Source organism: Erithacus rubecula (assembly GCF_903797595.1).
Source record: "Erithacus rubecula genome assembly, chromosome: 14".
Taxonomy (NCBI): domain Eukaryota; kingdom Metazoa; phylum Chordata; class Aves; order Passeriformes; family Muscicapidae; genus Erithacus; species Erithacus rubecula.
The window spans coordinates 10,963,700-10,988,260 of NC_136666.1; the positions used below are offsets into that span (position 1 = coordinate 10,963,700).

Genomic DNA, 24,561 nt, shown 5'->3' on the forward strand with positions numbered 1-24,561 from the left:
AATTGATGTAAGAGTTCAAATAGCTATGAACAATGACATGCCTGAAACCATGAATCTCCACGCTGACAGAATCACACTTTTACTTCCATATTTCATTTTGCAAATCTAAAATATTGAAATATTGTTCCCTAATCTGTTTAAAATCTTGTTTGTGAAAGTAAGCATCTCCTAAAAAGAGAAATGTAAAGCCATCAAAGAGCCATAAAAGGATACCTGTAGTGACTACCCTTCCTCACTTTTTAATTTCACTGACTTCTCACTCAGTTCCAAACTTTCACTTAAAAAAAACCATTCTGAATTTCTTCAAAACATAAATTTTGGGGGTTTTTATTCTGAACTATGGTCTTCTATCTCATTTTATTGGCAGTTGCTTGTCCAGCAAATATATTGAGACAGAATGTGCATGAGCACTGCAGACAAGAGGAGGCAGTGGGTGCACCCACAGAGACAGCCCATCCTCCTCAGGGTGACCAGGACAAGCAGCACCTCAGTGCCTGTCTGAACCATTTTCTGCCTCCTTCAGCATCTTGTTTCAGGTACAACTGGGCAATATTTCATCCTGTCTCCTCTGCATGGAGAGGAGTTGGAGCTGTGAATGACAAGTTACACACAGGGTGCATTTCACTGGCTGTTACCACATTAACACTTCTTCCTCCCTCCACAGGCTCCAAGTGCAAAATTTCACTTGGCAGCAATAGCATTCTGATTTGGCCTTAAAACAATCCCCCTTTCTGAAGTTGTTCCCTGTGCTTGTAAGGAAGGTGTGGTTTCCTTTTGACATACTCACATATACCCACTGCAAAGATGAGAAAGAGTAACTGTACTATAACCCAAAATCCTTAAAATCAGAGAATTAAATAACCCCTTTACACACTTCCAAGTAATATGAGAACCTTTCATATTATCTTCTTACTCCTCACTCCTGTGTGATTTAAGATGTTTCTACACTGGATGTCTCTCATGACCATATTTTAAAATTGCTTTTACAGATGCTAATAAGTAATTGTCAAAGAAGTCCCTTTAAAAGTTCTGTTTTGCCCAGAATATTGAGAGAACAGGAGAAGTTCCACCACATTATTTAGTGATTAGCTTGTCTCTTGCTACCTTTAGTGTCACCCTAGCTTGTGTCTCTTTGGTACATCATTTGTCTCAGTAGCACTTACTCCAGCTGAGCAGAACTTCCTTCACCAGACAGTCCTCTCATTTGAAATAAAGGCACTCTTTCCTCCAGTTAAGAAATGTGTTCCCTCACTCCTTCAAAAGCATTCTCAGTCTTCAATGAAGTCTGGCTGAAGGCTCTCAGGTCTCACTGTGTAAGCCCTCACACAGCTTGAGCTGCTGCTTTCATCAGGAACATTGCTTCTACCTGCATCCAGGTTGATCTTAAATCATTTAATTGTCCTGTTTGGATTCCAGGCTTGCTGGATTACAGATAGATCTTTTTGCCCTCACACCATAATCACAACAGTCATCATTAACCCAGGGTGAGCTGGTAGCAGAGATTACTTGTGGGCTCATCATTCAGAACTTCAGTGAGACACAAATCCCCTACAAAGCAGAGTTTATTCTGCTCTCTGAACAAAACATTCTAATAATCATTAAGGTACTTTTCCACTGCTTAGCTTTCTCTAAATCCTTTACATCCCATCGAGACATTCCCTCCATTTCCCTTGCACTGGTAGTAGCAGCTGTGTGCTGTGAGCTTTCAGTGGGTTAATCCACCTGAAAGCTGCTCACACATTGGAGCTGGGCTGATTTTGAGATGGATGAGCTGCCTCTAACAGCTTAGTGTGTGTGATCACACAAACACCCAGAGCTGACTCAAGGAGGTGGACAGGACTTTGCCCTGAAGGCAGAGCAAGGCTACCACAGCCTAGATTTAGGGTGATGCAAGTTGCCATGGAATTTTATGCTGCACCTGATGGCATCCAGCTGCTAAAGCTGACTGCACAAACACTGTTCCTGCACATGCAGTGGAAAGGTGTGTGTACACAGGGCTCTGACTTCCTTAATGACCTCTCTGTCCTAAATCAGTATGCTTTACATTGCCTTGTCCATTCAACACTTCTTCATTTCTGCTCACTTCATATGACAGCTGCCATTGCCACCAGCCTAGTGAAAAATCTACACTCTGCCTTGTTCTAGAGAATGCTGGCATATTGTCAGTCATAGTTCTGGAAGAGAGCACTATTCTGATTCATAGCTCCTAAGAGGAATTGAATACACTTCATGTTCCCAGAACATTATGTGACCAGTTCCAGCACAATGCCCTGGAATTAAACTCAGAAACTGGATCCTTCACTCTTTTCTCAGGTTAAACTACCCTAGCTTATTCAGGAAGATGGCTCCCATAAAAGGTAACATTAAATACACCACTGATCATAGCACAGGCCTGGACTCAGGAGTGTCTAGCCAGCTTTCTGCATGTCAAGAGTCACAGATGTAAAGCTGTACAAGTATTTTACAACTTAGTGTAACCATAACCCAGCGTGGCACCCCATAGCTGGGTCCTGCATGAAGTCTGACTAGGTTAGAGTTGCTATAAAATAGCCAATTGCATCATTTCTCTGTGAGAATACTGCTGGTATTTCTTTTGTGCCACTTGAAAAAAACAAAAAACAAATCCACTTTGTCAAATAGAGTTCAAGCAACACAAATATCACAGCCTGCATATGAAGAACAAAAAATTAAAATTCTTAAAACATGTAAATATTTTTTTCTTCTTAAAACATGTAACTGCACTGTATAATTCATGACTACCCAATTGCCCTCCCACATTTCCACCACCAGAGATTTCTGCTTATTTTACAGCTTTACTGAAAATCCATTTAAATATGAATCAGCTGATCTTTGGTTTGGTTTGGTTTTTTTTTAAAGGCTGGATACATTGGGCCACCTTATTAGGACACCAAGCACTTACATATCTTCAGTGCCCACATGCACAATTAGAAAGATCACTTACAGCAGATGTCAGGGAGCCCTGTCAAAGAGCAGGAAAAAGTCATGGATAACCAAACTGGATTTCTGTAAAGCCAGAATTTACTCACATCACCTTTGCTGAAGCCACACCTATTCATTTACATTCAACACCAAAGCAGTTTAGTTGTGTCTTAGTAATTTTTTGGCATATAGTTTTAAGCACCAGTGCAGACTAACTACAGGAGAAATACCACATAGAAGATTTGGACATTTTTAACAGTAACTTACACCTTTAAGCTCAAAGCTTATGTATTTGGGCCAAATATTTTAACATTTTTCAAAGTTCAAGAGCTGCTAATACTAAAAGATTCATTTCAAATATTCAGGAGTATTAGTTTTAAGTGTTACTACACAAATACATATTTATTAAAAGTAAAAACTTCCTTGGCATCACCATAAAGTGACAGTTTTAGTGAATCCATTACCAATGAAAATGTGGTAAAGATCATTAACTGGAGAGCCCCAGGTGAGCTGTGTAAAGGAAGCAGAACAAGACTGTCAACAGAAGCTGTACACAGCCAGATACACAAACATTCAAAAATTGTAATTTTAAGTTGATTTGCTTTAGAATTAACTTCTCCTCACATTAGCATGCTATTGCTCATCACCATGTTTGCATGTTTATCAGCAAGTCTACTTTTTATGCATGAAAAGTGACAAATACTCTGTTTATTGCTCTTTCAGGAACTACTTTCCAGACAGTAATGCTTACAGAATCCCATTCCACATAATCAAGTTAGAAATTTGTCCTTTAATGTCATTAAACTGCTGCTTACATGTTTTAGCACCTAAGACAAGCTGTGTGGCTTTTAAATTACTATAAAATGGACTGAGAACTCCTTCACATACCCTTACTTTTTACTGCACATTATTTTGATTTAAATGGCATCATTTCTACTTATCTGAGCTGCCAGTCCTGTAGCTTCCTGTGCTTCTGGTACAGTGTGAAACACCCACATTCTTCTGCCACAGTCAGCCCCCAGTATTTGCTACTCAAGGCAATCCACCTGGTTCTGCTGTACATGGATTGCACACTTTCCCTTTGAATCAGCAAGCATATTGTCTGTGCTGCTTGAGAGGTTTCTTGCTTATTTCTTCTTTTTTTTTTTCTTTTTTTTTTTTTTTTCTGTTAAGGTATTTTAGTTCACAGTTCTCCCCCAAGTCTAAATTCACATCCAGCATCAGAGCACTGTGAAGCAGTGTGCTCCCAGTTCCTGGGTCTACTACAAATGCAACTGAATTTTTAATGCTCTTAAAAGTATCATTCCTCAAATACTTTGAAAAATCCATCCATGTGTTCCTAGCAGCACTGCAGACTTAGCTAGGGAACATGGAGGCCCTTGGAAACTACCCATGGGAGAACAAGAAAGAACTTAAGATACCTTACTCTTTACTAATGCAACTTGTGTTCATCATGAGTTGGAAAACCTAAATGGAACAAACAAGTCTCAAGCACTTGTATTAGAAAGTTTGCAATAATACACATCCCTTTCATTCACTTGATAGAAAACCTTCATGTATCACAGTGAAAAGTGAAGAAAAAACCACACAAGCATTGTTTCATCACTTTGTTCACCATGACTAGTTTGGAAAGGAAGTCACTGTACATTTCTGCCTTATTTTTGTAACTCCATTTCAAAACATGCCAGTGGTTTCAGGCAGCAAGACATTGTTACACACACCACAAATGCAACTGGGGATAACAGGGCTCCTCAGCTCCATTTCTTAGAAAGACACACTGTCCTGAATCTCCACAAGGCACAATTCTGTCTAGTAGTAAGAGCAGCACTGCAGAAATGCACCAGTGACTTCATCCATGGGGACAGAAAAGAACTTCCCTCAGCATGAACACAGAATTGACTTCCATTGTTATCAAATTAAACAAATGACACAGAAAACTGAAATAATTTCCAAGTATAATTTACACACAGAATACAGACCCCTGCAGAATTCCCCAGTGAGCTATAAAGCACTAGTGCAAATGAGGTCAAAAGGCTCTGCCCTCCCCTGGGGGGGCACATGGCTTTGCTGCAAAAAATTCCTACAAAAAAGGCAGTACATCCATCAGTAGCAAAACAAGCCAAGACCCATGAAACAGAAACCTTTAACCACAGCTGAAGAGATCACTGAAGGGAAACTCTTAATCATCACACTCACAGTGAAAATGCCATGATTCTTGCATTCTCCATACAAAACAAAGCAGTAGATATGGCCCATTGAATCCTAAGTAGTTACTGCAATGTATAGGGAAAAAAAGCAAGTAGGGATTATTCAGAAGCCAAAGCCATAAAATGATAAACAGTTGATCTTTAAGGTAAGTAACAGTTGCTATGTTCCAATGCCTCAGGCAGTCATCCAAGCAGATCACACCAAACACAGAATTCATCCTAACATCTTTAAAAATATTATTTTCCTTGGAAAAAATTTCAGAAGAGCAGACTGGACATGCTGGTTGTGAACTGATGAAAGGTCTTTGATTACCAGTTTCCCCATTTAATGGGTCTCCTTTGCCCCTCACCCTGCACACATGCATTGTGACCCAGCTGCCAAGCTGGCAGGTGCTACATTCCCTGCAGGAAAGAAAGACAAAGCGTTCCCGTGTTTGTGCATTCTCTGACCACACAGATGGCACAGGCACCAATTTTCACTCTCCTGCTCTCTCAACAGGATTGCAAAAGGCAAAATCATAATTTTGAATCAAAACAATGACTTTCTGATTCCCAATTCAACATTTTGTTTATGGCACCAAACACATTTCACACACACTCATTCTCTGCTGAGGAGATACCATTACCCAAAAAATCTCAGTTTCTAAAAGATTGTTTGCCCATTCCAGAGGGGCATTAAATACAGTAAAGGTAATTGAAAATACCATGTTCAGCCATGCCAAACTTTCAATCAGTGAAATTACATCACATTTATAAGGAAACTTTAAGCCAAACTCATATCTACATTTTGCATTTATCAATGCATATGCAAAATAAAATTTAAAAATAATAAATAACTAAAAAAACCACAAATGTAATAGCTGGAAACTGCATCTATAGTCTGGAAGCACATAATCTGCTTTTGGTTCTGCCATTGACCAGCCAGCTCCTTATCCTTGAACTCATGTCACTTTCTAGTACCATGTTTATCAGCACCTGTAAGAAAAAGAATGCAAACATTAAGACTTACCAGCAGTTGCAACACACAAAGGAATAAATGAGCTGTTACTACCTAGGGCCACTAACACTGTTTTTTTCTATTTTATTTCTTTTTTGCTTGGTTAAGAAAAAAAAACTTTAAAATACCTTCTCTACTTTTTCACCTTAGGCCTATAACCTGACTGTGTAAGAACACAAACACTGCAATCATAGAAAACAGAATTTTAGAACCCTTTGATTTCCTTTGAGTCCTGGATTCATCCATTAAGTCATGCTCAGTTGTTAACCAGACTAATTTCACTGTAGTCATTACAGTTCATTAAACACAAGTACAGTATCAAAAATACACCCTAATTAGGGTAGTAAAGAAACAGAATTGATTCTCCTCAGAGGCTTGGCATTTTCCTTTGAATTCCAAGTATGTAGGGCCAACTTGTTTTAGTAGTTCACATGCACAGCTGCTGCTACCCGAGATGTTGCAGGAAATTAACTGGTATATTCTCCCATCAATGGATAAAACTCTTAGTAACTTTGATAACAGAAAAATGTACACAGTGAAAGGACACTGTGTCTCTAGAAAATCGAACTGAAGGTGTAACCTGGCATTTGAATAGCTCTTTTCTAAGTGGACTTGTGAAAAGCATTGTTAAAATCCACAGCTTCAACTCTTAACTTAGTCATAAAACTCCAGCAGTGCCTTCCTCTCCAGGAAAAGAAAAGAAACCAACAATGAGAATCCAGCACAATATAGAATTAGACTAAAATAAACTGAGGTGAAAGTGGCATTAACATAAACAGAAGCACTTTGTCCTTAAAAATATCATTTTAAGACCAAGTCTGGGGGTTTACATGTTTTTTTACAGAAGCTAGGAAAATGGGATGCACTTTATATTTGAATTACATGTGTGTTTACAGAAAGTGCAGTAACTTCAAGTAACCCCAAGTGCTGCTAAAGAAGATCTCAATGCAGTGCTGCTGCTGGGCTTCCCGTGGCTGTTTGTTTTTCAGCATTGCAGGATTCTCAGGAGCCTGCACTGCAATCTATTACCCAGCATGTACTGCAGTGACTCAGGCAACAGCAGGAGTTTGGGATGGAGTGCCAGCTCTCACTCGAACTCTCAGGATGCCTGTGCAAAACTCGACAGCAAAGCCAAGATGCTATAAAAGGAGATGAACTCAAGGAGAAAGTTCAGCTCCCATTCTATTATGCCACTCTCTATTATTTTTCAATGCCATTCAGACTTTCATATATAAATATTTTATGTGTAAAATATAAATAACTTCCTCCCAAATTGCAGCTGCATCTCTGCTAGGTTTCTGAGTGACTGCACTCTGATCTCTCTTGCAGGCTGTGGGAGCTGCATTGTTAAAGGCTGCAGAGCACATGACCTCTATCTTCTGCTAACTTGTACATATGCTAACTAAAGCACTCACAGTTTCTTTTTGCTACACTTTTGCCTTACTGCCAGGCTACCTCAGCAGCTGACAAATACAACTGTAGAAGTACAATTATTCACTTTAAAACTTATCAGACAAGAAGCTAAATTCTAGTATCCTTTTCACCACCGTCCTTCCTCCACAATTCTGTAAGATTTGAAGAAAAGTAAATCCAATTATCTAATAAAAACTAGGAACAAGACAGAAGTATTCTCTGCACTACTGTCATGGATTTATCATGCCAAATTCCCACTGGCTGTGAAAGGACAGTATCTCTAACAGACTGTATGAAAACAGCTTATAGTCCTAGGAAATAAATGTAGCTGGATGTAGGTAATAAAGTTTCCTTTCATGTCTCACTGTCAAGTTTAGGCTCTCTTTGTATAAAGTTTACCAAAGTACTTCCTTTTCCATCAAGCACTTGTGTAATTGAAGTTTTTTGTGTATTAACCCAATGTCAACATGGACTTCAGAAAAGGCTTAAACATTATGTCTAGGTTAGTATCTACAACATAACAGAAAAGAAAAATGGTCAAGAGAACAAAAACAAAAAAAAAATCACCAAGAAACACCACCACCACCACCACCCATTATAACCTAACAACAAAATCCAATCTATTCTGTTTTGGGAACAAGGTGCTCTTGATTCTGATCTGGTCTTCACTCCAGCAGATTGGATCAAAATGCCACATAAATCAATGGAGAAAAAGCTGAAATATGGGAGACAGGATGCAGCATTCCTGAAACGTTGGTATAACTGAAAACAAAAAATATTAAAAACCAGAAAAAGGCTAATTCAAAATTATTTTAAAAATTGCAGCACTTGAAAAGTCAAACGCCATTCAGGATACATAAGACATTGAAACACAGAGCATATTATTTATATATTTATTACACTAGGTTAGATCACCTTCAGAAAGAAAAAAAGTAGTAACACATTTTGGTTGTTTTGGTTAGAAAATCTGCTTCCCCTTAGGCTCTACCAATAGACAACAGAACCAGCTCCTGATTCAGTCTCTTGGAGCCTCTCTTCACTGACAACAGGAAAAGATTTAAGAACCCAGCCTGCAGAGGCTCCAGTAGCTGTTGATGACAACATTACAAGTAAGACATTCACAATAATGGTGAATATTGGCAGTTATGTTTTCTCAGAAAAGCATTACTTTCCATACTTCTGAGAAACTAAGCCTAAGAAATACAACATGAACAAGTTATTGAGAGTGAAACTGCTTCTATACACAGCCTACAGCTACAATTAATTAAAATATATATAAAGAAGTGTGGATTCAAACTCAACAGCAGATTTCCTATGCCAGTATCATGGCTGAGCTTTCAAAGCACCCTAAGGGAAGTTCTGAGCTCACCAGCTCCAAGCACTTTGAAAAATCACACATCTTTACACAGGGATCCTACACTGGCTGTGGTTTTAGAGCACAGCAGAAACTAGAAACACATCCAACACCTATGATGGTTTCTTATTCACTCTCTTCCTGCCTTTCTAAACTCTAGAAGTACTCCCAGTACACACCAGAAGATGCAGTCCTCCCAGCACCCAGGTTATCCCACATGCACAACCAGCACGGGAACAAGGCTGCAGCAGCAGCAGGCACAGATACACACACCTACATCAAAGGCTTTCAAACTGAAAACAGGAAAACAGATCAGATCTGGCACAGGCTGAGAGCAACAGGACACAAACTCCCATTGCAAACACAACTCCACAAAACTTAATTTTAAAATTTGTATTTGAAAATGTGTTTTTTAAAAAAGCTGAATTTCATGGGAGCTGCACATGAATTAATCAGTCCTGAGAAGCAGCCTGCCCTTGCTTATCAGTGAGTGAGAGGTGCTAAGACACATCACAGGTTCTCCTTGGTATTTCATGAGTTAAATGACTTATACTCAAGGAATCATCACTGACATTTAATGGAGAGAATGAAAGTGATCTTCATTGCAGTCCACTTTCAATTAAAGAACTTCAGTTTAAACTTATAACCTAAGTTTAAAGCATAGTAAAGAAAATTCTAATAAGATGGAGGGAGTTATCACTACATAACAGACACAGAAACTTTGAGATACACCCAAGCTTTTTGTCTATCCCTTCCATCACACCAGGGGAAGCAATCATTAGGGGACAGATAATGGAGTGGCACTGAAGCTTTATAGATTGGGATGTACAGAAAAACAGCTCAAACTCTACTCCCTCTGGGGTACAGACCTCACTGCAGTAATTTCAACAGAATCTGTAATGCAAGAGTTGTCTTCTGGGTCTCACTGCCTGACACTTTAGTGAAAACCAACAAACATGTAATTTTCAGTTGAAAAAAAAACCAAAACACTTGGGTAAAAATTCTAGGGGAAAACCATCTGAACAACTATTGTGAAATACTGGATTAAAAACAGACAGACCCATGATGACTTTTTACTACACCAACCAAGTTTGCAATAGCTCATCATGCCTGATTTTGGCAAGGGCATTAGTGACCATAAAAAGTTAGCTGCTGGACTTTCATAAAGCAAACACTCATTTACTTAAGAGTAACTTCAGCCAAACCAAGCTGACAAGCAGCAGACAAACATCCCAGAAACCTCAACTGCGTGTATAAAATCACAACTAATTTTTGTTTTCCTGAACTCCTGCACTTAGAATTAAAGCCGACACACAAAGGTGATCTCCACTAGTCAGAACAAAGGTTGTACATACAGAAAGAAATGCTTTTTACAAGAACAAAAATTAAATGCAGTTCTTTTGCAAAAAAAAAAGTTCAGTGGTTCAGTAAGAGTAAACAGAGTTTAGAATAACGCAATTTATTTAACTTAATTTTTATAACTATGAATCCATACTACTCTATATTTCAATTATAATTGTAATTTATTTCCATTCAACAGAAGTCTATTTTAGCATGCAAATAGTATACATATATCTTGTCATCCTTTTGGTATTTATTCACATTTCTGAATGAACTGCCAAATACAGACTGTCTTAATACACTTGCTTCAGCCTTCCCATGTTTTGTTCTTAGGTTGTGTCAGCTTTCAAATATTATTCCTTAATCACATGGCCTGACAGTAGTCCCATTCCCTCCAGTATTTCTCAGTGTCCTCTGGGACACTTGCCAGTTTTTGTCATCTGCCCCCATTCTCCTTTGGGAACACTAAAGGAATTAATTTCATTCTTTCCCCAAGCAAAGCCTGTCTCTGCTGTTAACAGCTACCACTGGCATCTTTCACCCACTCAGTACACAAAGGTCTGTGTCTCCTGAAGTGATCCCACAGTACTTGGAAATTTAACAAATCTTCTGTACAAAAACACCTCTCACACTCTGCATTTGCTTGCTTTAGCATTTTGTAGAAGAATTCTTCTAAAAGATAGAATCCCAATATTTCCATTTTCCATGTTCTACCTCATTGTTGTTAGTTCAACAACTTTATACATCTAGGAATGACTGTGTCTCTGTCTGTCAGAGATAAGCAGTTTCATTGTTTAGACATGGCTGTTTTGACCCACTATATGGATATGCTATTTCTTCTGTTATTTTTCCACTACTATTTTGCCCAGCATCTTATCTGAATTCTTACAGAATGAGCTCTTAAGAAGTTTCCTTATGCACCCAAAAAAAAAAATTCCAATATCTTATTCCTGAACTTTAATTTCCTAGTAAACATGTTTCCATAACAACAGACTTTTAAAATCAACTGATTTAAAACTTCTTATTCAGTTCTGCATTTGAAAATAAGATGAAGCTTTGCCTTTGACCCACCCTGAGAAAAATATGCATTGCAGTTCCTTACTGTATTGAATACTGGAAGTCATACCACAACTTTCCAAAAAATGCAGTCAAATTCTATATAATCTACAGCTTCTTTCTGCCATTACTACTACCTTTATCAGATCCCAGCCATCCTTTTGTTTGTTTGTTTGTTTACCTGACATCTGGGCAGGATTAAGTAACCTGCACTGTTACCAGTTGCTAGAAAAGAGGATTCTTGATGTGGTTACCTCCTGAACTTCCTCAGTTAAGTATCTTCTGCTTCCTGAGTTACAAGCTCACTACAGCAAAGGTTGCATCACTTATCAGCATATCAGATGCAAAGCAAGTCAAAATCTTTAATAAATTGTCCTTGGATTTGTTTATTCTACAGGTCCAGCCGTTTCTCAAAGGAACAGTGGAAGTTAACTAAAATATAGCAATTCACAACATTATTCAGGATCAGTACATTCCATGAAAGAACACACTATTGAAACATTAGATACAAATATTTAGCATCTCTGTATCCAAACAAAGTGCAGATTCTGCACTTGGGTTGCTGACAAGCTACATAGCTGAAGAAAGACCTAGAAAGATAACAGCCAAGCACTCAATGAACCTTTATTTTCTTCACAGTCACCGAGATAAGAGCAGCTGTTGGATTTCACTTGTATAGGTTACAGGCACTAATTTTGATATAGTACCACTATCATCAATGACAGCCAGCAGAAATACAGATCTCTTTGACTTGGAATGAGCAAGCAAAGCAGCTGAGACTTCCAAAAACCTTCAGTGGAAGAATCCCACTGCAGCCACACACTGAAGCCCCAACACCAATGCAGGGTTTGGCATGGCACCATCCTCCCGTGGAATTCAACCACTCTACCTGCTTGGCACAAAGGCATTTCTCTGTTAAAAGGAACCAGCTGAACTATTAAAGCTAAGCATATGCAAAAGGGAAAAGAGATGAAGGGGTCAGAATATGAAGATTCAGGCTAGAAAATATAGAGTACAGCATCTAGAAAAGGAGGGAAAACTCTAGAAACATCTGATACCCTCTACAGGACAAGTACACGGCATTCCAGGTAGGATAATATAGCAGCAGCTCGTGGAAGATCAAAACAATGAACTCTTTAGGGGAAATCTGGCACCATACAAGCTGTAGCTTTAAGAGATGCCTCAAAACACGAACCCATCACTAAACAATAAATGTTAATAACTAAAGAAAAGACCCGAAGCCCCAAGCAAAAGGATGGAACGGGCAACCTTCTCGTGTGAGGACAGCACAGGAAGCTGACAGGCAAAGCCACAAGCACAGGGCCCGGAGGCACCGCTGAAGGAAACACTCCCCGGAGGTGCCCGGGTGATGCTGCCACAGACGGAGGAGGGACCCGCCGCCCCGTGCGGCAGCGGGCGCGGGGCGAGCCGCCCGTGACAGCACAGCCCGCCGGGCCCGCCGCCGCCGCCCTACCTGGCTGGCTTTGTGGAACTGCTTCTTGAGCCCCGCCACCGACATGGTCCCGCCGCCGCTGCGCCGCGGCCGCCCGGGCCCAGGGCCGCCCGCGCCCGGCAGGTCCCCGCGCCCGGCCCGGCCTCGCGCTGCGCCGCCCGCGCGCCGCCGGCGGCATCGCCCTCCGCGCGCCCGGCCGCCGCCGCCCCATTGGCCGGCGCCCGGCCGCATGCAAATCACAGCGGCAGCGCCGCCCGCCCATTGGCCGCGCGCGGGAATATGCAAATGAGGGCGCTGCCACACGCCCACGCTGCGCTGTCGCATGGAGACAGCGGCGGCAGCCGGGCGGGGGCTGCGCTGGCCTGGCGGGGGCACGGCGCCGGCGGGGAGCGCCCGCAGGGCACCCACAGGGCACACACAGGGCACCCATAGGGCACACACAGAGCACCCTGCCTGCAGGGAGCACCCACAGGGCACACACAGGGCACACACAGAGCACCCTGCCTGCAGGGAGCACCCACAGAGCACCCACAGGGCACACACAGAGCACCCTGCCTGCGGGGAGCACCCACAGGGCACACACAGAGCACCCACAGGGAACCCATAGGGCACACACAGAGCACCCTGCCTGAAGGGAGCACCTACAGGGCACCCACAGGGCACACACGGAGCACCCACAGGGCATCCATAGGGCACACACAGAGCACCCACAGGGCACCCATAGGGCACCCACAGAGCACCCTGCCTGCAGGGAGCACCCACAGGGCACCCACAGAACACCCTGCCTGCGGGGAGCACAGCCCTGGCACCAAAAGGCCGGTCAGCTGCCTGGTTTCATCTGCCTTATTTCTAATAAGGCTGAAAATGTCTCATTATGGGTCTGTCTCTTTTCTTGTGGTCCAACGTAGCATCTCTGTCTGAGCTCATTAACCTCAGGTCTATTATTGTAGGTAGTAATTTAATTATAGCTCTTAAAACATGAAAGCTCTTGCAGCACACCTGGCTGCTGCTGTGCACCAGAAAAAATCCACTTGGTAGTGTGACTCCATACCTGCAGTGGTGCTGCTCAGGTTCCAAAGGGCACAGTCTCTCACTCAGAAGAGAAGACAGACTAGGAAGAGCTCTGCTGAAAGGATGTTTTAGTTATTTGGTTGGTTGTTATATGAGGAGTTTCTGGATTATATACTGAAATACGACTGTGTATCAGGACTCTGCTGATATAAATTAGAGATGTGGTTCTGCCTTCATGGTAGAGCAATTCCAAGCAACACTTAGATTCTGGGGAAGATAAGCTCTGTGATAATGCTGCTACATCCTGGCTGTAAGGATACTTGGGAGTTATGATTCAGCTGAAACTTACGCAGGGACCTGGGGAGCAGTTCAGAGATAAGCTTTGCTGGCTGTTACTCACTGTCATGCTCACTGCATTTTGATTGGGTTGGGAGAGAAAGACATTTTCAGAATGTGTTAGACTTAAAAGAAGAAAAAAATACAAGAACTTTCATACTGGTTGTCCCACTGTAATTTGGGAGAAAGGAATCACTGTTCCCGTTTCTTAGAAAAAAAATCATTATACCACTAAGAAACAAAGTGTAAAGACAAACACATTAATGAGTTAAGGATCTGGCTGTTACCTGACAAAGGACTCTCTGTAGAGAAGAGGCAGAAGAGAAAGCAAAGAGAAGAGCATCAGTCAACATTTGCTCTGTGAGACAAACTGTTGGGTGAAGTCCTTCAGCTTTTTGGAAATGTTTGATAGAAGCCTGCCATCACTATGTTATCAGGTGCCACTTATGTCTAGGGAAAGAGCATTTTTGGCCTCCTTACAAGTAAACATGATTAGACCACAAACCCCTGATTTCAGCAGTTGTTTCTCCTCCCTAATTGAAACTTGCAGCAAGATGTTAACTGTCAGAGCCAAATTAGTTATGGCTTAAGTTAGTGACACATTTGTAGACACCTCAGGTGAAGAAATACAGCCTAAACTAGGATATTGGAGCTCCATAAAAGGAATTAAAGCAAGCTCTTATTGTACTATGGAATTAGGGAGACAAGGCAGCTTTGGTTAATCTTCAGCTTTAGGAATGGTTGGACCAGAGCAAAGGAAGGAGTTTGAGATAAATTGCTGTGGAGGGGAATGAATGGATTATGGAGTTGCTCTGGCTGTTAGCTGTAAAATTGGATTAGATAAAGAACTTTAGTAAGGCTGTATGCCTACAACTTCTTGTTAAAAAAAAAATCCTGCTTGTAGCCTAAGGATAGCAGCCATGTTGTCTCTGCTGAAGTGGTACAAGAATTTGGAGTAGGAAATGCCCTGTGGAAGCTTCACTTCATAGCCTAATTGCTCAGTAATACAGACAAGGTAAAATCCTAATTAATGGCCAACTTGCATAGTCCAGGTGTGGATGACTTGGTGGAGGCACCCTGAAAGACACTGGTATTCAGTTCAGATAAAAGTAAAAGTTGTAGCTTGTAGCCAGCAATATGCAGTGGCTAAGGAATAAAGAAGGCTTTATAACCACAGTTATATCTCATGGAAAAAAAGGAATGTAATTTGCTGGGTTACAATCTTAAAGCTCTATGCGAAGTTAGTGATTTAGTCTATGAAATGAGAAATATTTCCAAAAACTGGGAAGTGATTCAGATAAATGCTGATATTATGCAAAAAAAGCTTCTGTTAAAGTTGTTAGAAGACAGGCTAGGGCCTAGTACTACAATGGCAGAGTGAAAAATGCTTCACAGAGGGGGCCTTCAGGGCAAAAGTTCTATATGTCTGGGTATTTAAACAATTACAGTTCCACTACTAAGGAAACATTAAAGTGCATGAGAGGAATTCATAATGGCCCCAACATGTTACTGAATCAGGTAAAATGGACAATGCAATTTGTACAACTGAGAACTCCTAACTCAGATCTAAGTAGTGGCTAGAAAATATGTACTGCCTACTTACATGGGAGAAGTGTGCTTGAAAATTCATCCTGTGAAATTCAAACATGATAATCTTGGATAAAAGGTTAAATTTATAATTCACTTGCATTTCAGTGTGGCTAATACTAGAGGAAAAACACTGTCATCAGAAACTCAATCTAAAGATATGGCAAATCGTCTCATAGGTGTTTGGTTTTCAATGAACAAATCATTTTACTTGCAACAGCTGAAATTGCAGTAGCAGCCACACAAATATTAAGTTTCCAGCAAAATGAAAACTAGAAGTATTTTTTAAATTATCTAGAGGCATCTTAGCATTTGAAATTACTTGGAATGTGAATCCAACTACATCCACATTCATTTGAATGTCTCTTAAAAATAATGAAATCTGTTGTTGAAATACAATCTCAGTCTTTGGTGGTTACTGCCATAAAAGAAAACATCAAAAAAGGAGGAAAGATGAATTTGCAATAAAATTCTATTGTATTTGATTCTGGGCCATGCTGAATACATTATTAAAGCACTTTAAAAAATATTTAGGCCTTAAGGAAAAGATAAATTACTGTGCACCATCTTATCATGCAATACATTTCTACAAAAGACATTAGACGGAGAGTTTGGATGTACTCACCTGATCCAGGACAAGAGCAACCACAAACTACAGTGAGCAAGACTCTCAGACATGATGTGATATCCATTAATGGTCTGAAAGGATTATCTGTATGTAATGACAGTGCAGATTACCTAGTTAGTTTTCATGTTAGTTGTCAAAACTGTGGTTGTAGTCTGTGTCTTTTGGTCACAGGAAAAGAAAATGCTTGAAAATTATTGTTTAGAAAACAAGCATTTGGAAAATATGATCCTCTAGGAAAATGATGCCATTTGAAAGAACAGTTGGCCAATAACCCACTCTACAAGAGCAAACTTGTAGAAAGCCTTCAAAATAAAGCAGGCTCAGATTCATCTAGTTTGACAATTCTAGAAAAAATGGGGATTACTAAACTCAATTGACACTGATTCTTAAATTTTGACCCAAGCAAATGAAATAATATAATAGTGTTCCAGTGTGAAACCCAAAGGACTAGAACACTTGGTGAAATTGGTCCAAAATGTCATCCATTTCATTGTTTTACAGATGTCACACAACAAACTTGGGAGCTGACACTGAAAGCAATGCCAACAGCAAATGGCCCCAATAACAAGAATGGAAGAAAATCCTTCTGCAAAGTATGCACAGGACAGTAAGCAGCCTTTCTATGCATTCAAATTAAAAAAAATATTTATAATTAAACAAAAAGAATTGATCATACAAGGATATGTTCATGTGCAGGAGCAGGCCAACACAATGTTTTTGTTTCTAGAACATAACCAAGCAATTCTGCGGATCAGCACATTCTGCACAGATCCACTGGCTCAGGTACTTCTGACAGGGCTTTGCACTGCAGTATACATTTCACAAGAAATCATGAGAAAAGGAAAAGAGCAGACAGTTTTCTCTCCACAGCCAGCACTGGCCAGCACTTGGAAAGCTCCTCATTCCAAAGGGACGCTGCTGGCAGTTGGAGCAGGAATATGTGACCCTGGGGCCAGCAGACACTCTGGCTAACCTACTGCAGTTGTTTAGGATGCTTATGTTTGCTCCCCAGATCTTCTAACTAAATGTAGCTAGTGAATTATTTTTGGCATATGTGACTGTTCTTCTCAAGCTGACTTTCCATATGTGTTGCTTTACCATTATCCAGATCTTTGCTTTTCTTGTCTCCTTCCTGTGTTTGTATTCCACATGCTTCTCCCTGATACTGTACATACCTGCTGTCCTCACTTTGCTAATTCTCTGGCTGTTGTTCTGCAAGTGTCAATAACAAAGCAAAAGTTTGTTAGGTCTTATGCCATTAAGTGATAAAGATGTTTCTAATTATATATTTCTTTTAAAAAGGTATATAAACAATTTAGGTGAGTTCAAAATCTAGACAGACAATTTTTTAAAGTTACATATGTTCGTACTATAAGTAGATGCTCTAATTTTAAAAACTCAACCTACATTTCAGCTCTGTCATTCTGAAAATTAGCAATCCTAATCTTGCAAATTATACCATGTAGATGGACTCCTGGACAGCTCCAACTTGGAGATATTGTAACTTTTAGGTGCCTGTGTTGTTCCTGATATTGCTAAAAAAGAAGAAGAGGTTTTGTAATTAACATGTACCTGGGCACTAAAGTGCTCTCAGACAATGCTAGACTGATCAACAAAAATTAGTTGTGTGTGTAGTTTGAAATAAAGATGTGACTGTCCAAAATTACTCCACAGTGGAGACAAACCTGGAAATACTGGAGTATCGCGAATCCAGGATACCCAGAGCATTTTTATTTCCTCCTCACTTGCAGTTTTAAACTTGATAAACAATTGGAAAAAATCTGTAAGATGTTTTCTTTTGGATGAGTCGATTGCCCTAAATGAAAACATTTCCATTTTGTGACCGAATCAGAAAAAACATCACTTAATCTCCTTGCTGTCAGTGCATCAGCGTTACTTGAGAGGAGCAGCTGGTCTGGGTCTGGATCCCCTGGGTCTGCATCCCCCAGCGCGGGTCCTGCTCCGGGCGGGAGCAGTCTGGGCACAGCCGCGGAACCGAGCTGGCTCCGGGGAGCTGCTGCGTGGAGATACAGCCAGGTAACACACACGCCAGGAAAGGCTGGGCTGGGAGAAAACAAACCTTTTTTCTACTGGAAAACACCAAAAAGAAATATGTGGCCACTTCTGAACTGAAATTTCTTAACCTCTTTTCTGGGGAAGAAAAACCAAGCTATAGTAAAAATCTATTTAATTTAAGAGAAAAACAAATGTTGATGGTATCATCAATAAGCACAGAAGGAATATCTCTATTTGAGGTGGTCTTTCTAAAGTAGCTGTGTTCCTTCTTATTATAAAGAAAGGCAAAATAAACTTTTGATGAGTCATTGTAGTAATGTGGAAAAATGTTACCCTGATTTAAACAGATTGCACCTGAGTTCTCTGTGCTGCTGGTTTGCAGGTGACAAAATAAAGGTTCTGATTTCCTGCATAGAGCTGCCTATGTTAATCAGAAAATGCTGAGACTCTCGTGGCTGAAAATGCCAGCACAAAATTTGAAGTTGGCATGTTGCTAGAAGAGTAGCAATAGCTCCAGAAAGGTGTGAAGGATATTCATAGAATGTTGAAATTACCATATCATGAACTACTGTATCATTCTGTTTCAAAGCAGAATGTTGTACCATGCTGATGTAAACTGGATGACATTTGCTGTCTGAAATACAATCTAGAATTTCATGTCACTGTTATTCAGGTACCAAACAAATGTTTAAGTAACATCTTAGTAAGACTTGATCTTCATAATGATATTTTTCAGTGGAAAAAGGCCACACTGAAGAATAGCACATACTGCCTTGCCTTGCTTAGAGAATGCAATGCATAAGCTTTTAAAACTTATTATTTATTCATCTTTATCAGAAAAAAAAGCAACCATCAAGATACCTGAGTAAAAATCTGCAAAGACACAGATTGCATGTAGTGAGAGGTGACAAATAGTAAAATGAAGTAAAAAATCCAGTGGTTTATATTCTCCAAGTGTAAGAAGATGCTTAATTCTATTTTAACTTGCTTTATATTGCAGAATGGAAAATTTTATCAACTCTTTGACAAAGAGTCCTTATGTAATACACAATGTGGGCATTTCAAAGAGTTTGCCTGACTTTTAAAACCTATTTGAATATCAGTAAGTATCTTATACCAAGCTTGTGAATATTCAGGCATACCTGAATTTAACAAAACTTTTACAACATAGATGTTGTTTTGCTTTCAGTGTAATTTAATAGGTCTTTTGGGATCTGCCGTGTTTGAACATGTGGGAAACATCACATGTTGTCTGTTGATCAATGAGGCAACAGGAAAGGCATGATGTGACACAGATGTTAAATATGGCAATACTCCATAGACCAACTGGATCACAACTGGGAATGATCAGACTTTGAAAAATCTGATTAAGATTCATTGACTGGATAAAATTCAGCTGGTTTTTTTTCCCCTTGGATTTCCTAACTGTTCTTATAACAGTGCTATAGTGGGTATTATTGTGGTCAATGAATTATTGCAAACTGGCTTATTTGGAGGAACAAAATGACCTAACTGAAGACAAGGACTTTTACTATCAAATACTTTACAGGAAGATGAATATAACTTGCCAGATCCCTGCTGTCTCATCATGAAGATTAATGGCTACTACTGGGTAACTCTGCCACTTCTCGTAAAACAAAGAATTTATAAAGCAAATTTATTGCATTAATTTAAGCCTCAGTTAATTGGCTAACTGCCACTTTAGTAAGAAACCTTTTGCTCTCTCATATGCAAAAGAGAAATCGTGTATAGAAATTCCTTTAACTGCTACCCAGGAATGCCACCTCCTGGCTGTGTATAGAAACACCCTTTGAGAGGGAGAGGGGAAAGAAGCAGCTTTCCTTCTGTAGTTTCCATAAAACCATTTCAATTAAATACATGTTAAAATGTGTGAAACACAGGCATGCCTTCTGTCAGACTTCTTATCTTGCTCGTTGAAATGTAAAGCTACGCAGATATTTACTTTTCTGAAGAAATTTGGTGGTTTAAAATAATAAATATACCTGACACTGACTTTCTATATGTAGAAACAACCTTAAAGCTGTCATATTTAAAGGTAGCAGCTGAATCAATATCAGGCATGAAAATCTGACCTTACTGAAGCTGACAGGACTTTTGCCACTGACTTTCAGCTTGTATATTTTGAAAGTTGCTCTTATGAACGGATTCAAATTGTCAGAAATTTTAAAGGAAACCAGACATATCTTCTGCAATTCAGTGGGCACAGGACCATAAAGTGTTCAAAGCAATGATGGTAAAGGTTTCCAGAGTCAGAGATCTCTTTTTTCCTACAATCAGACCAGATTAACTGTTGCTTTTGTTCCTTGAACTGGTCCAAAAATAGACCTGTTTGGTGTTGCTAGTACAGGAATATGTTCCTTGAAGCAATCATATTACATGCTGCAATGGACTCCAAATCAAAGAATTCTACCCTGGCTGCTAGGATGATATACAGACAGCAGGACAAACAAGCCAGGGAATTTCTCTCACCTGGAAAGCAAATAAGCATTTCTCCAGTGCTTGAAGAAGACTAGTTGGGCAGACAGCAAATGAAAGACCCTGCAGTTACAGATTAGTTTAACTCTACTGCATTTAGCTTCTGCCTTTTTTTTTTTTAACCTAAATATTGCAGCTGTGTGATCTCTTGCTGACTTAAATTCCCAAGTTCATAGGTAAAAGTAATTTCAGTGAGCCCAATCCTGCACTTAGATATTTCAGAGGGAAGTAGGTTCTTTTTGGTTCTGCCTAGGTTTCTTTACTGTGTCAAGTATAACAGGCAGAAATGGAAATGCAAGCTGCTAAATCACTTACCCTTAAGGGGACACTGGACTGCTTTTATATTGCCAAATCTGTGATTCTAATATTTTTAATGTTGTCAGGTGGGCAGCAATTTCAATAATTCAGTGGAACAGCACCCATTGAAAGAAGTTTAAAAATAGTGAATGCTGTTGTGTCTTAATAATGGATATCTGACATGTTTGATAAACATTTTTATTAGAATTAAAAACTTTCTATCTAAACACAGAAAATACAGAAGAATTTTATTCTTTTTCCTTTTTAAAGTTATATTAATTGCAATGAGTGTTGACAGGCTGTAGATGTGTGGTTCTAGAATAAGTAAAAATAACAGGAAGCTTTATCAATATTCTTACTCCCTTCTTTGGAAGAAGAAAATAAATGACAGAGATTAAATTGAGATTAAGCTGTGTCTCTGATGTTCCTACAGTGACATGCTTGTCTTACCTGATCTGTCATCTTGAAACTATGACCCAGGCAGTGGTACATGGAAAGCAGGTACCCACTTACTCAATCCATCTACACAAATGTCCACAGAGTTTGTTGTTTCTCTGCTGCCTTCTGAGAAAGCTGTAAGAAGCCATTTATAATTTTGACATGTATACTAAATTATGACATATATACTTAATATTTACGAATACAATAAGTAATGGAAAGCACATTTGTGAAACCTGTTGTTTTTTTTTTCTTTCAACTTTGACTTAAAGTATTACAGGGCTTCTAAGATTCTTAAAGTACCATGTTTTTCTTTAATGAGGGTGATTATGATCAGGGTGCCAAAGAAATGACAGCATGTGTTGGGTGACTTTGTGGGGATTTTAAGAGGAAGGCAGGGCTGAGGAGACAAGTGCTCAAGGGAAAAAGAGAAAAATATTCCAGCATGAAACTGTTCCAACAGTTTGCTCTAATATTAGTGATACTGTCTTCTATCTGTAGATGGCAGTGATCTCCCACTGCCTGCTTCAGGAGGAAAGGGGGAATGGTGGTGGCAAAACCCTAAAATCAAAAACCACTGTGCAAAACAGATGTGGGGAAGTCATAAGGTATGGGAAAGTGTATGCCTTATTGTATTTCATTTGTGTGATGAGCAGATGTGTCATGCCATTTAGAATCTATAAATTTCTGTACCAAAGGATTTTGATGACAAATTCCAGAATATCGTGTTTTGAAATTTATCTATGATTAAAACCCTTTGTTGGCTTTCTGGACTTCTTGTATGCACATCAGACAAATTTCATTCTTTTAAACATGTTTATTCAAATAATACCTGCTGTTTTCCTTCCAAACCCCTCTGGGTACTTAGCTGCCTCTATCGGTTGTTCAGCAGGTCTATTAACCATTTAATTTTTAGCTGGTTTTCACTTGACAATTGCATTAGTTTTCACTTTCATTCAAATAAAATGCAGTAAACAGTGTGTAAGTCTATCTGGATATACTTCAGTGAAGGGTGTGATGTGAAGCTCACTGAAAGCAGAGAGTTCTTATTAATTTCAATAGGCTTATGATCTTGCCTCACAAAATCTACCCTGCTTAGTGACTGGCAGAGAGAATCTTCAAAATACAACATAAAGTCCCTATTTTCAGTTGTGGATTGTTTTTATCTTAACAGTTCTGCCTGAAGAATTTCAAAACATAATACTTTTCATGAAGATCAGACTATAAAAACTACATTTTTAAGTTCAATTTCAAGTGTCATGTGGGCTTCTAGCATCAGATTTTAAATGGAATCTAGACACACAAATGCAGATGAGGTGCCTAATAGGATTTCAAACACCATCTAAATAGCATTTAAAAATTTGCTTCTGAAGTTTATAAATATCAAGGAGATTTTGGGTATTGTGGAGATGAAGATGCCTACAATGCATGTATATGCAAAGTGGACACTTAGAGAAGTACCTAAGCCAGTTATTTCTTAAGAGCCATTGTTTTTCATAGAAAGTGAATCACTGCAAGGAGGAAAAAAAACCCCAAAGTATTCATCTGCTTCTAAGGCAGCCCAGCCTTGTGTAAATGGAATGAGCATTAGATATCTTAGAGTGACTTTGAGGCATTCCTCAGCAAATCATGAGCAGCTCTCTGTTTCAGGTCCTATTTAACTCTAAGCCCTTCCATTCCTTGCTGCTGAAAGAGGTTTTGCAATATCAGCTCACCTAATCTGCAGCCACTGTTGTTTCACTGCAGTCGAGCAGAGGCTTGTCATTAGTATGACCAGTGGCAATTTTGACCTCTGGAGCAGAAAGCCAGCATAAATTACTGTGCATTGCCTAAATCCTTTTTGGAAAGCTTAACTGGGAGTTTTGTCCTTCTGCACAGGAATGTATCACCCCCAGGATGTTCTGGTGCAAAAAGGACACACACTCTCCATCCCAATGGCAGGCTTTCCACACTTTCCAGCAGCAAGATAAAACCATCTACACTGTATTAAAGCTTTCTATACATTTTCTCCTCTGAGTTTTGTCACCTCTTTATTGCCATGCCAAATGACTTTTTGTTTTCTTTACTGACCACACTCTTCAGTTCTTTGAAAAGCAGCAGCAGTTTTTGTAAGTGATCTGTCATATTGCTAAACCTGCAGTCCTAAAAATGAATGTTTTTTAATGAGTGAATGGTTAATCTTTATATTCCCTTGTCAAAAAAATAATCCACTAATCTTTTTCCAGTATGAAGCTTCATAACATGCACTCTCAAAAAAAAAAAAAAAAAAAAAAAAAAGAAAAAGAAAAAAAAAAAGAAGGGAAAGGCCAGCTAAGGAATTGTGTATGGCTTTATTGCCTATTATTTACAGATCCACACATGTCTGTATCCAGACTTGTCTTTTTCCTCACACCACTGGCAGGGCACAGTACAGAAAATTAATTTTCTTAACCTGCTTATATATTGTTCTCCCTCCAAAAAAGGCTATTATGAGATATTAAATAAAACCTAGGTTTAATATCTCCACTCATGCTTTAAATGCACACAGTAAGAGCCCTTCTTTGGGAGTTACTTTTGGTCCCTTCACAAAAATGTCAACATTGGAATTTTGCAGAAAACACACTTAGTAAGCTGTTGGCTCAGTTTGCTTTACATACACTTCCAAGATTATTTGCAGTTGAAACTCAAAGCGTGCAGGACTCAGTGTAACACTCCCATAGCTTCCAGTGACACTGCCTGACTTGCAGTGTTTCTGTCTATCCTTCCTCCCCTCTGCTTCTTCCCATTCTCATCCTTTTGCTCCCTCTCTTCATCTTTCTAATTCATTCCACATGCCCTTGAATATGTACCATGCAAGCTGCTGTTTTGCATTCAACATTTGTTTATCCTGGGACTTATCACAGTATCTGAGAATCTCATAACTTTCACAGATTTTTATCCTCTTGAAGCCTTTGTGAAACAAGGAAGTGTGTGTCAATTTACAGGTGGGGAGTGGTCACACTGCAGATTAAG

At 39.5% G+C, this 24,561-nt stretch overlaps 2 protein-coding genes across 2 annotated transcripts in view; both read right to left on the reverse strand.

Moving 5' to 3' along the window:
• Positions 1–12,961, reverse strand: part of SH3GL3 (SH3 domain containing GRB2 like 3, endophilin A3) — a 42,797-nt gene extending 29,836 nt beyond the window's left edge. The window contains exon 1 of the mRNA XM_079317725.1: positions 12,783–12,961. Within this exon, the coding sequence (XP_079173851.1) occupies positions 12,783–12,827 (45 nt within the window). The 5' untranslated portion in view covers positions 12,828–12,961. The remainder of the gene's footprint in view (positions 1–12,782) is intronic.
• Positions 12,962–12,997: 36 nt separating this feature from the next.
• Positions 12,998–24,561, reverse strand: part of LOC306807977 (uncharacterized protein) — a gene marked incomplete at its 3' end in the record, with an annotated part of 31,599 nt that continues 20,035 nt past the window's right edge. The window contains exons 6-9 of the mRNA XM_079318054.1: positions 17,499–17,535; positions 16,321–16,407; positions 14,122–14,183; positions 12,998–13,210 (exon numbers count right to left, since the gene is read on the reverse strand). Coding sequence (XP_079174180.1) covers positions 12,998–13,210; positions 14,122–14,183; positions 16,321–16,407; positions 17,499–17,535 — 399 coding nt within the window. The remainder of the gene's footprint in view (positions 13,211–14,121; positions 14,184–16,320; positions 16,408–17,498; positions 17,536–24,561) is intronic.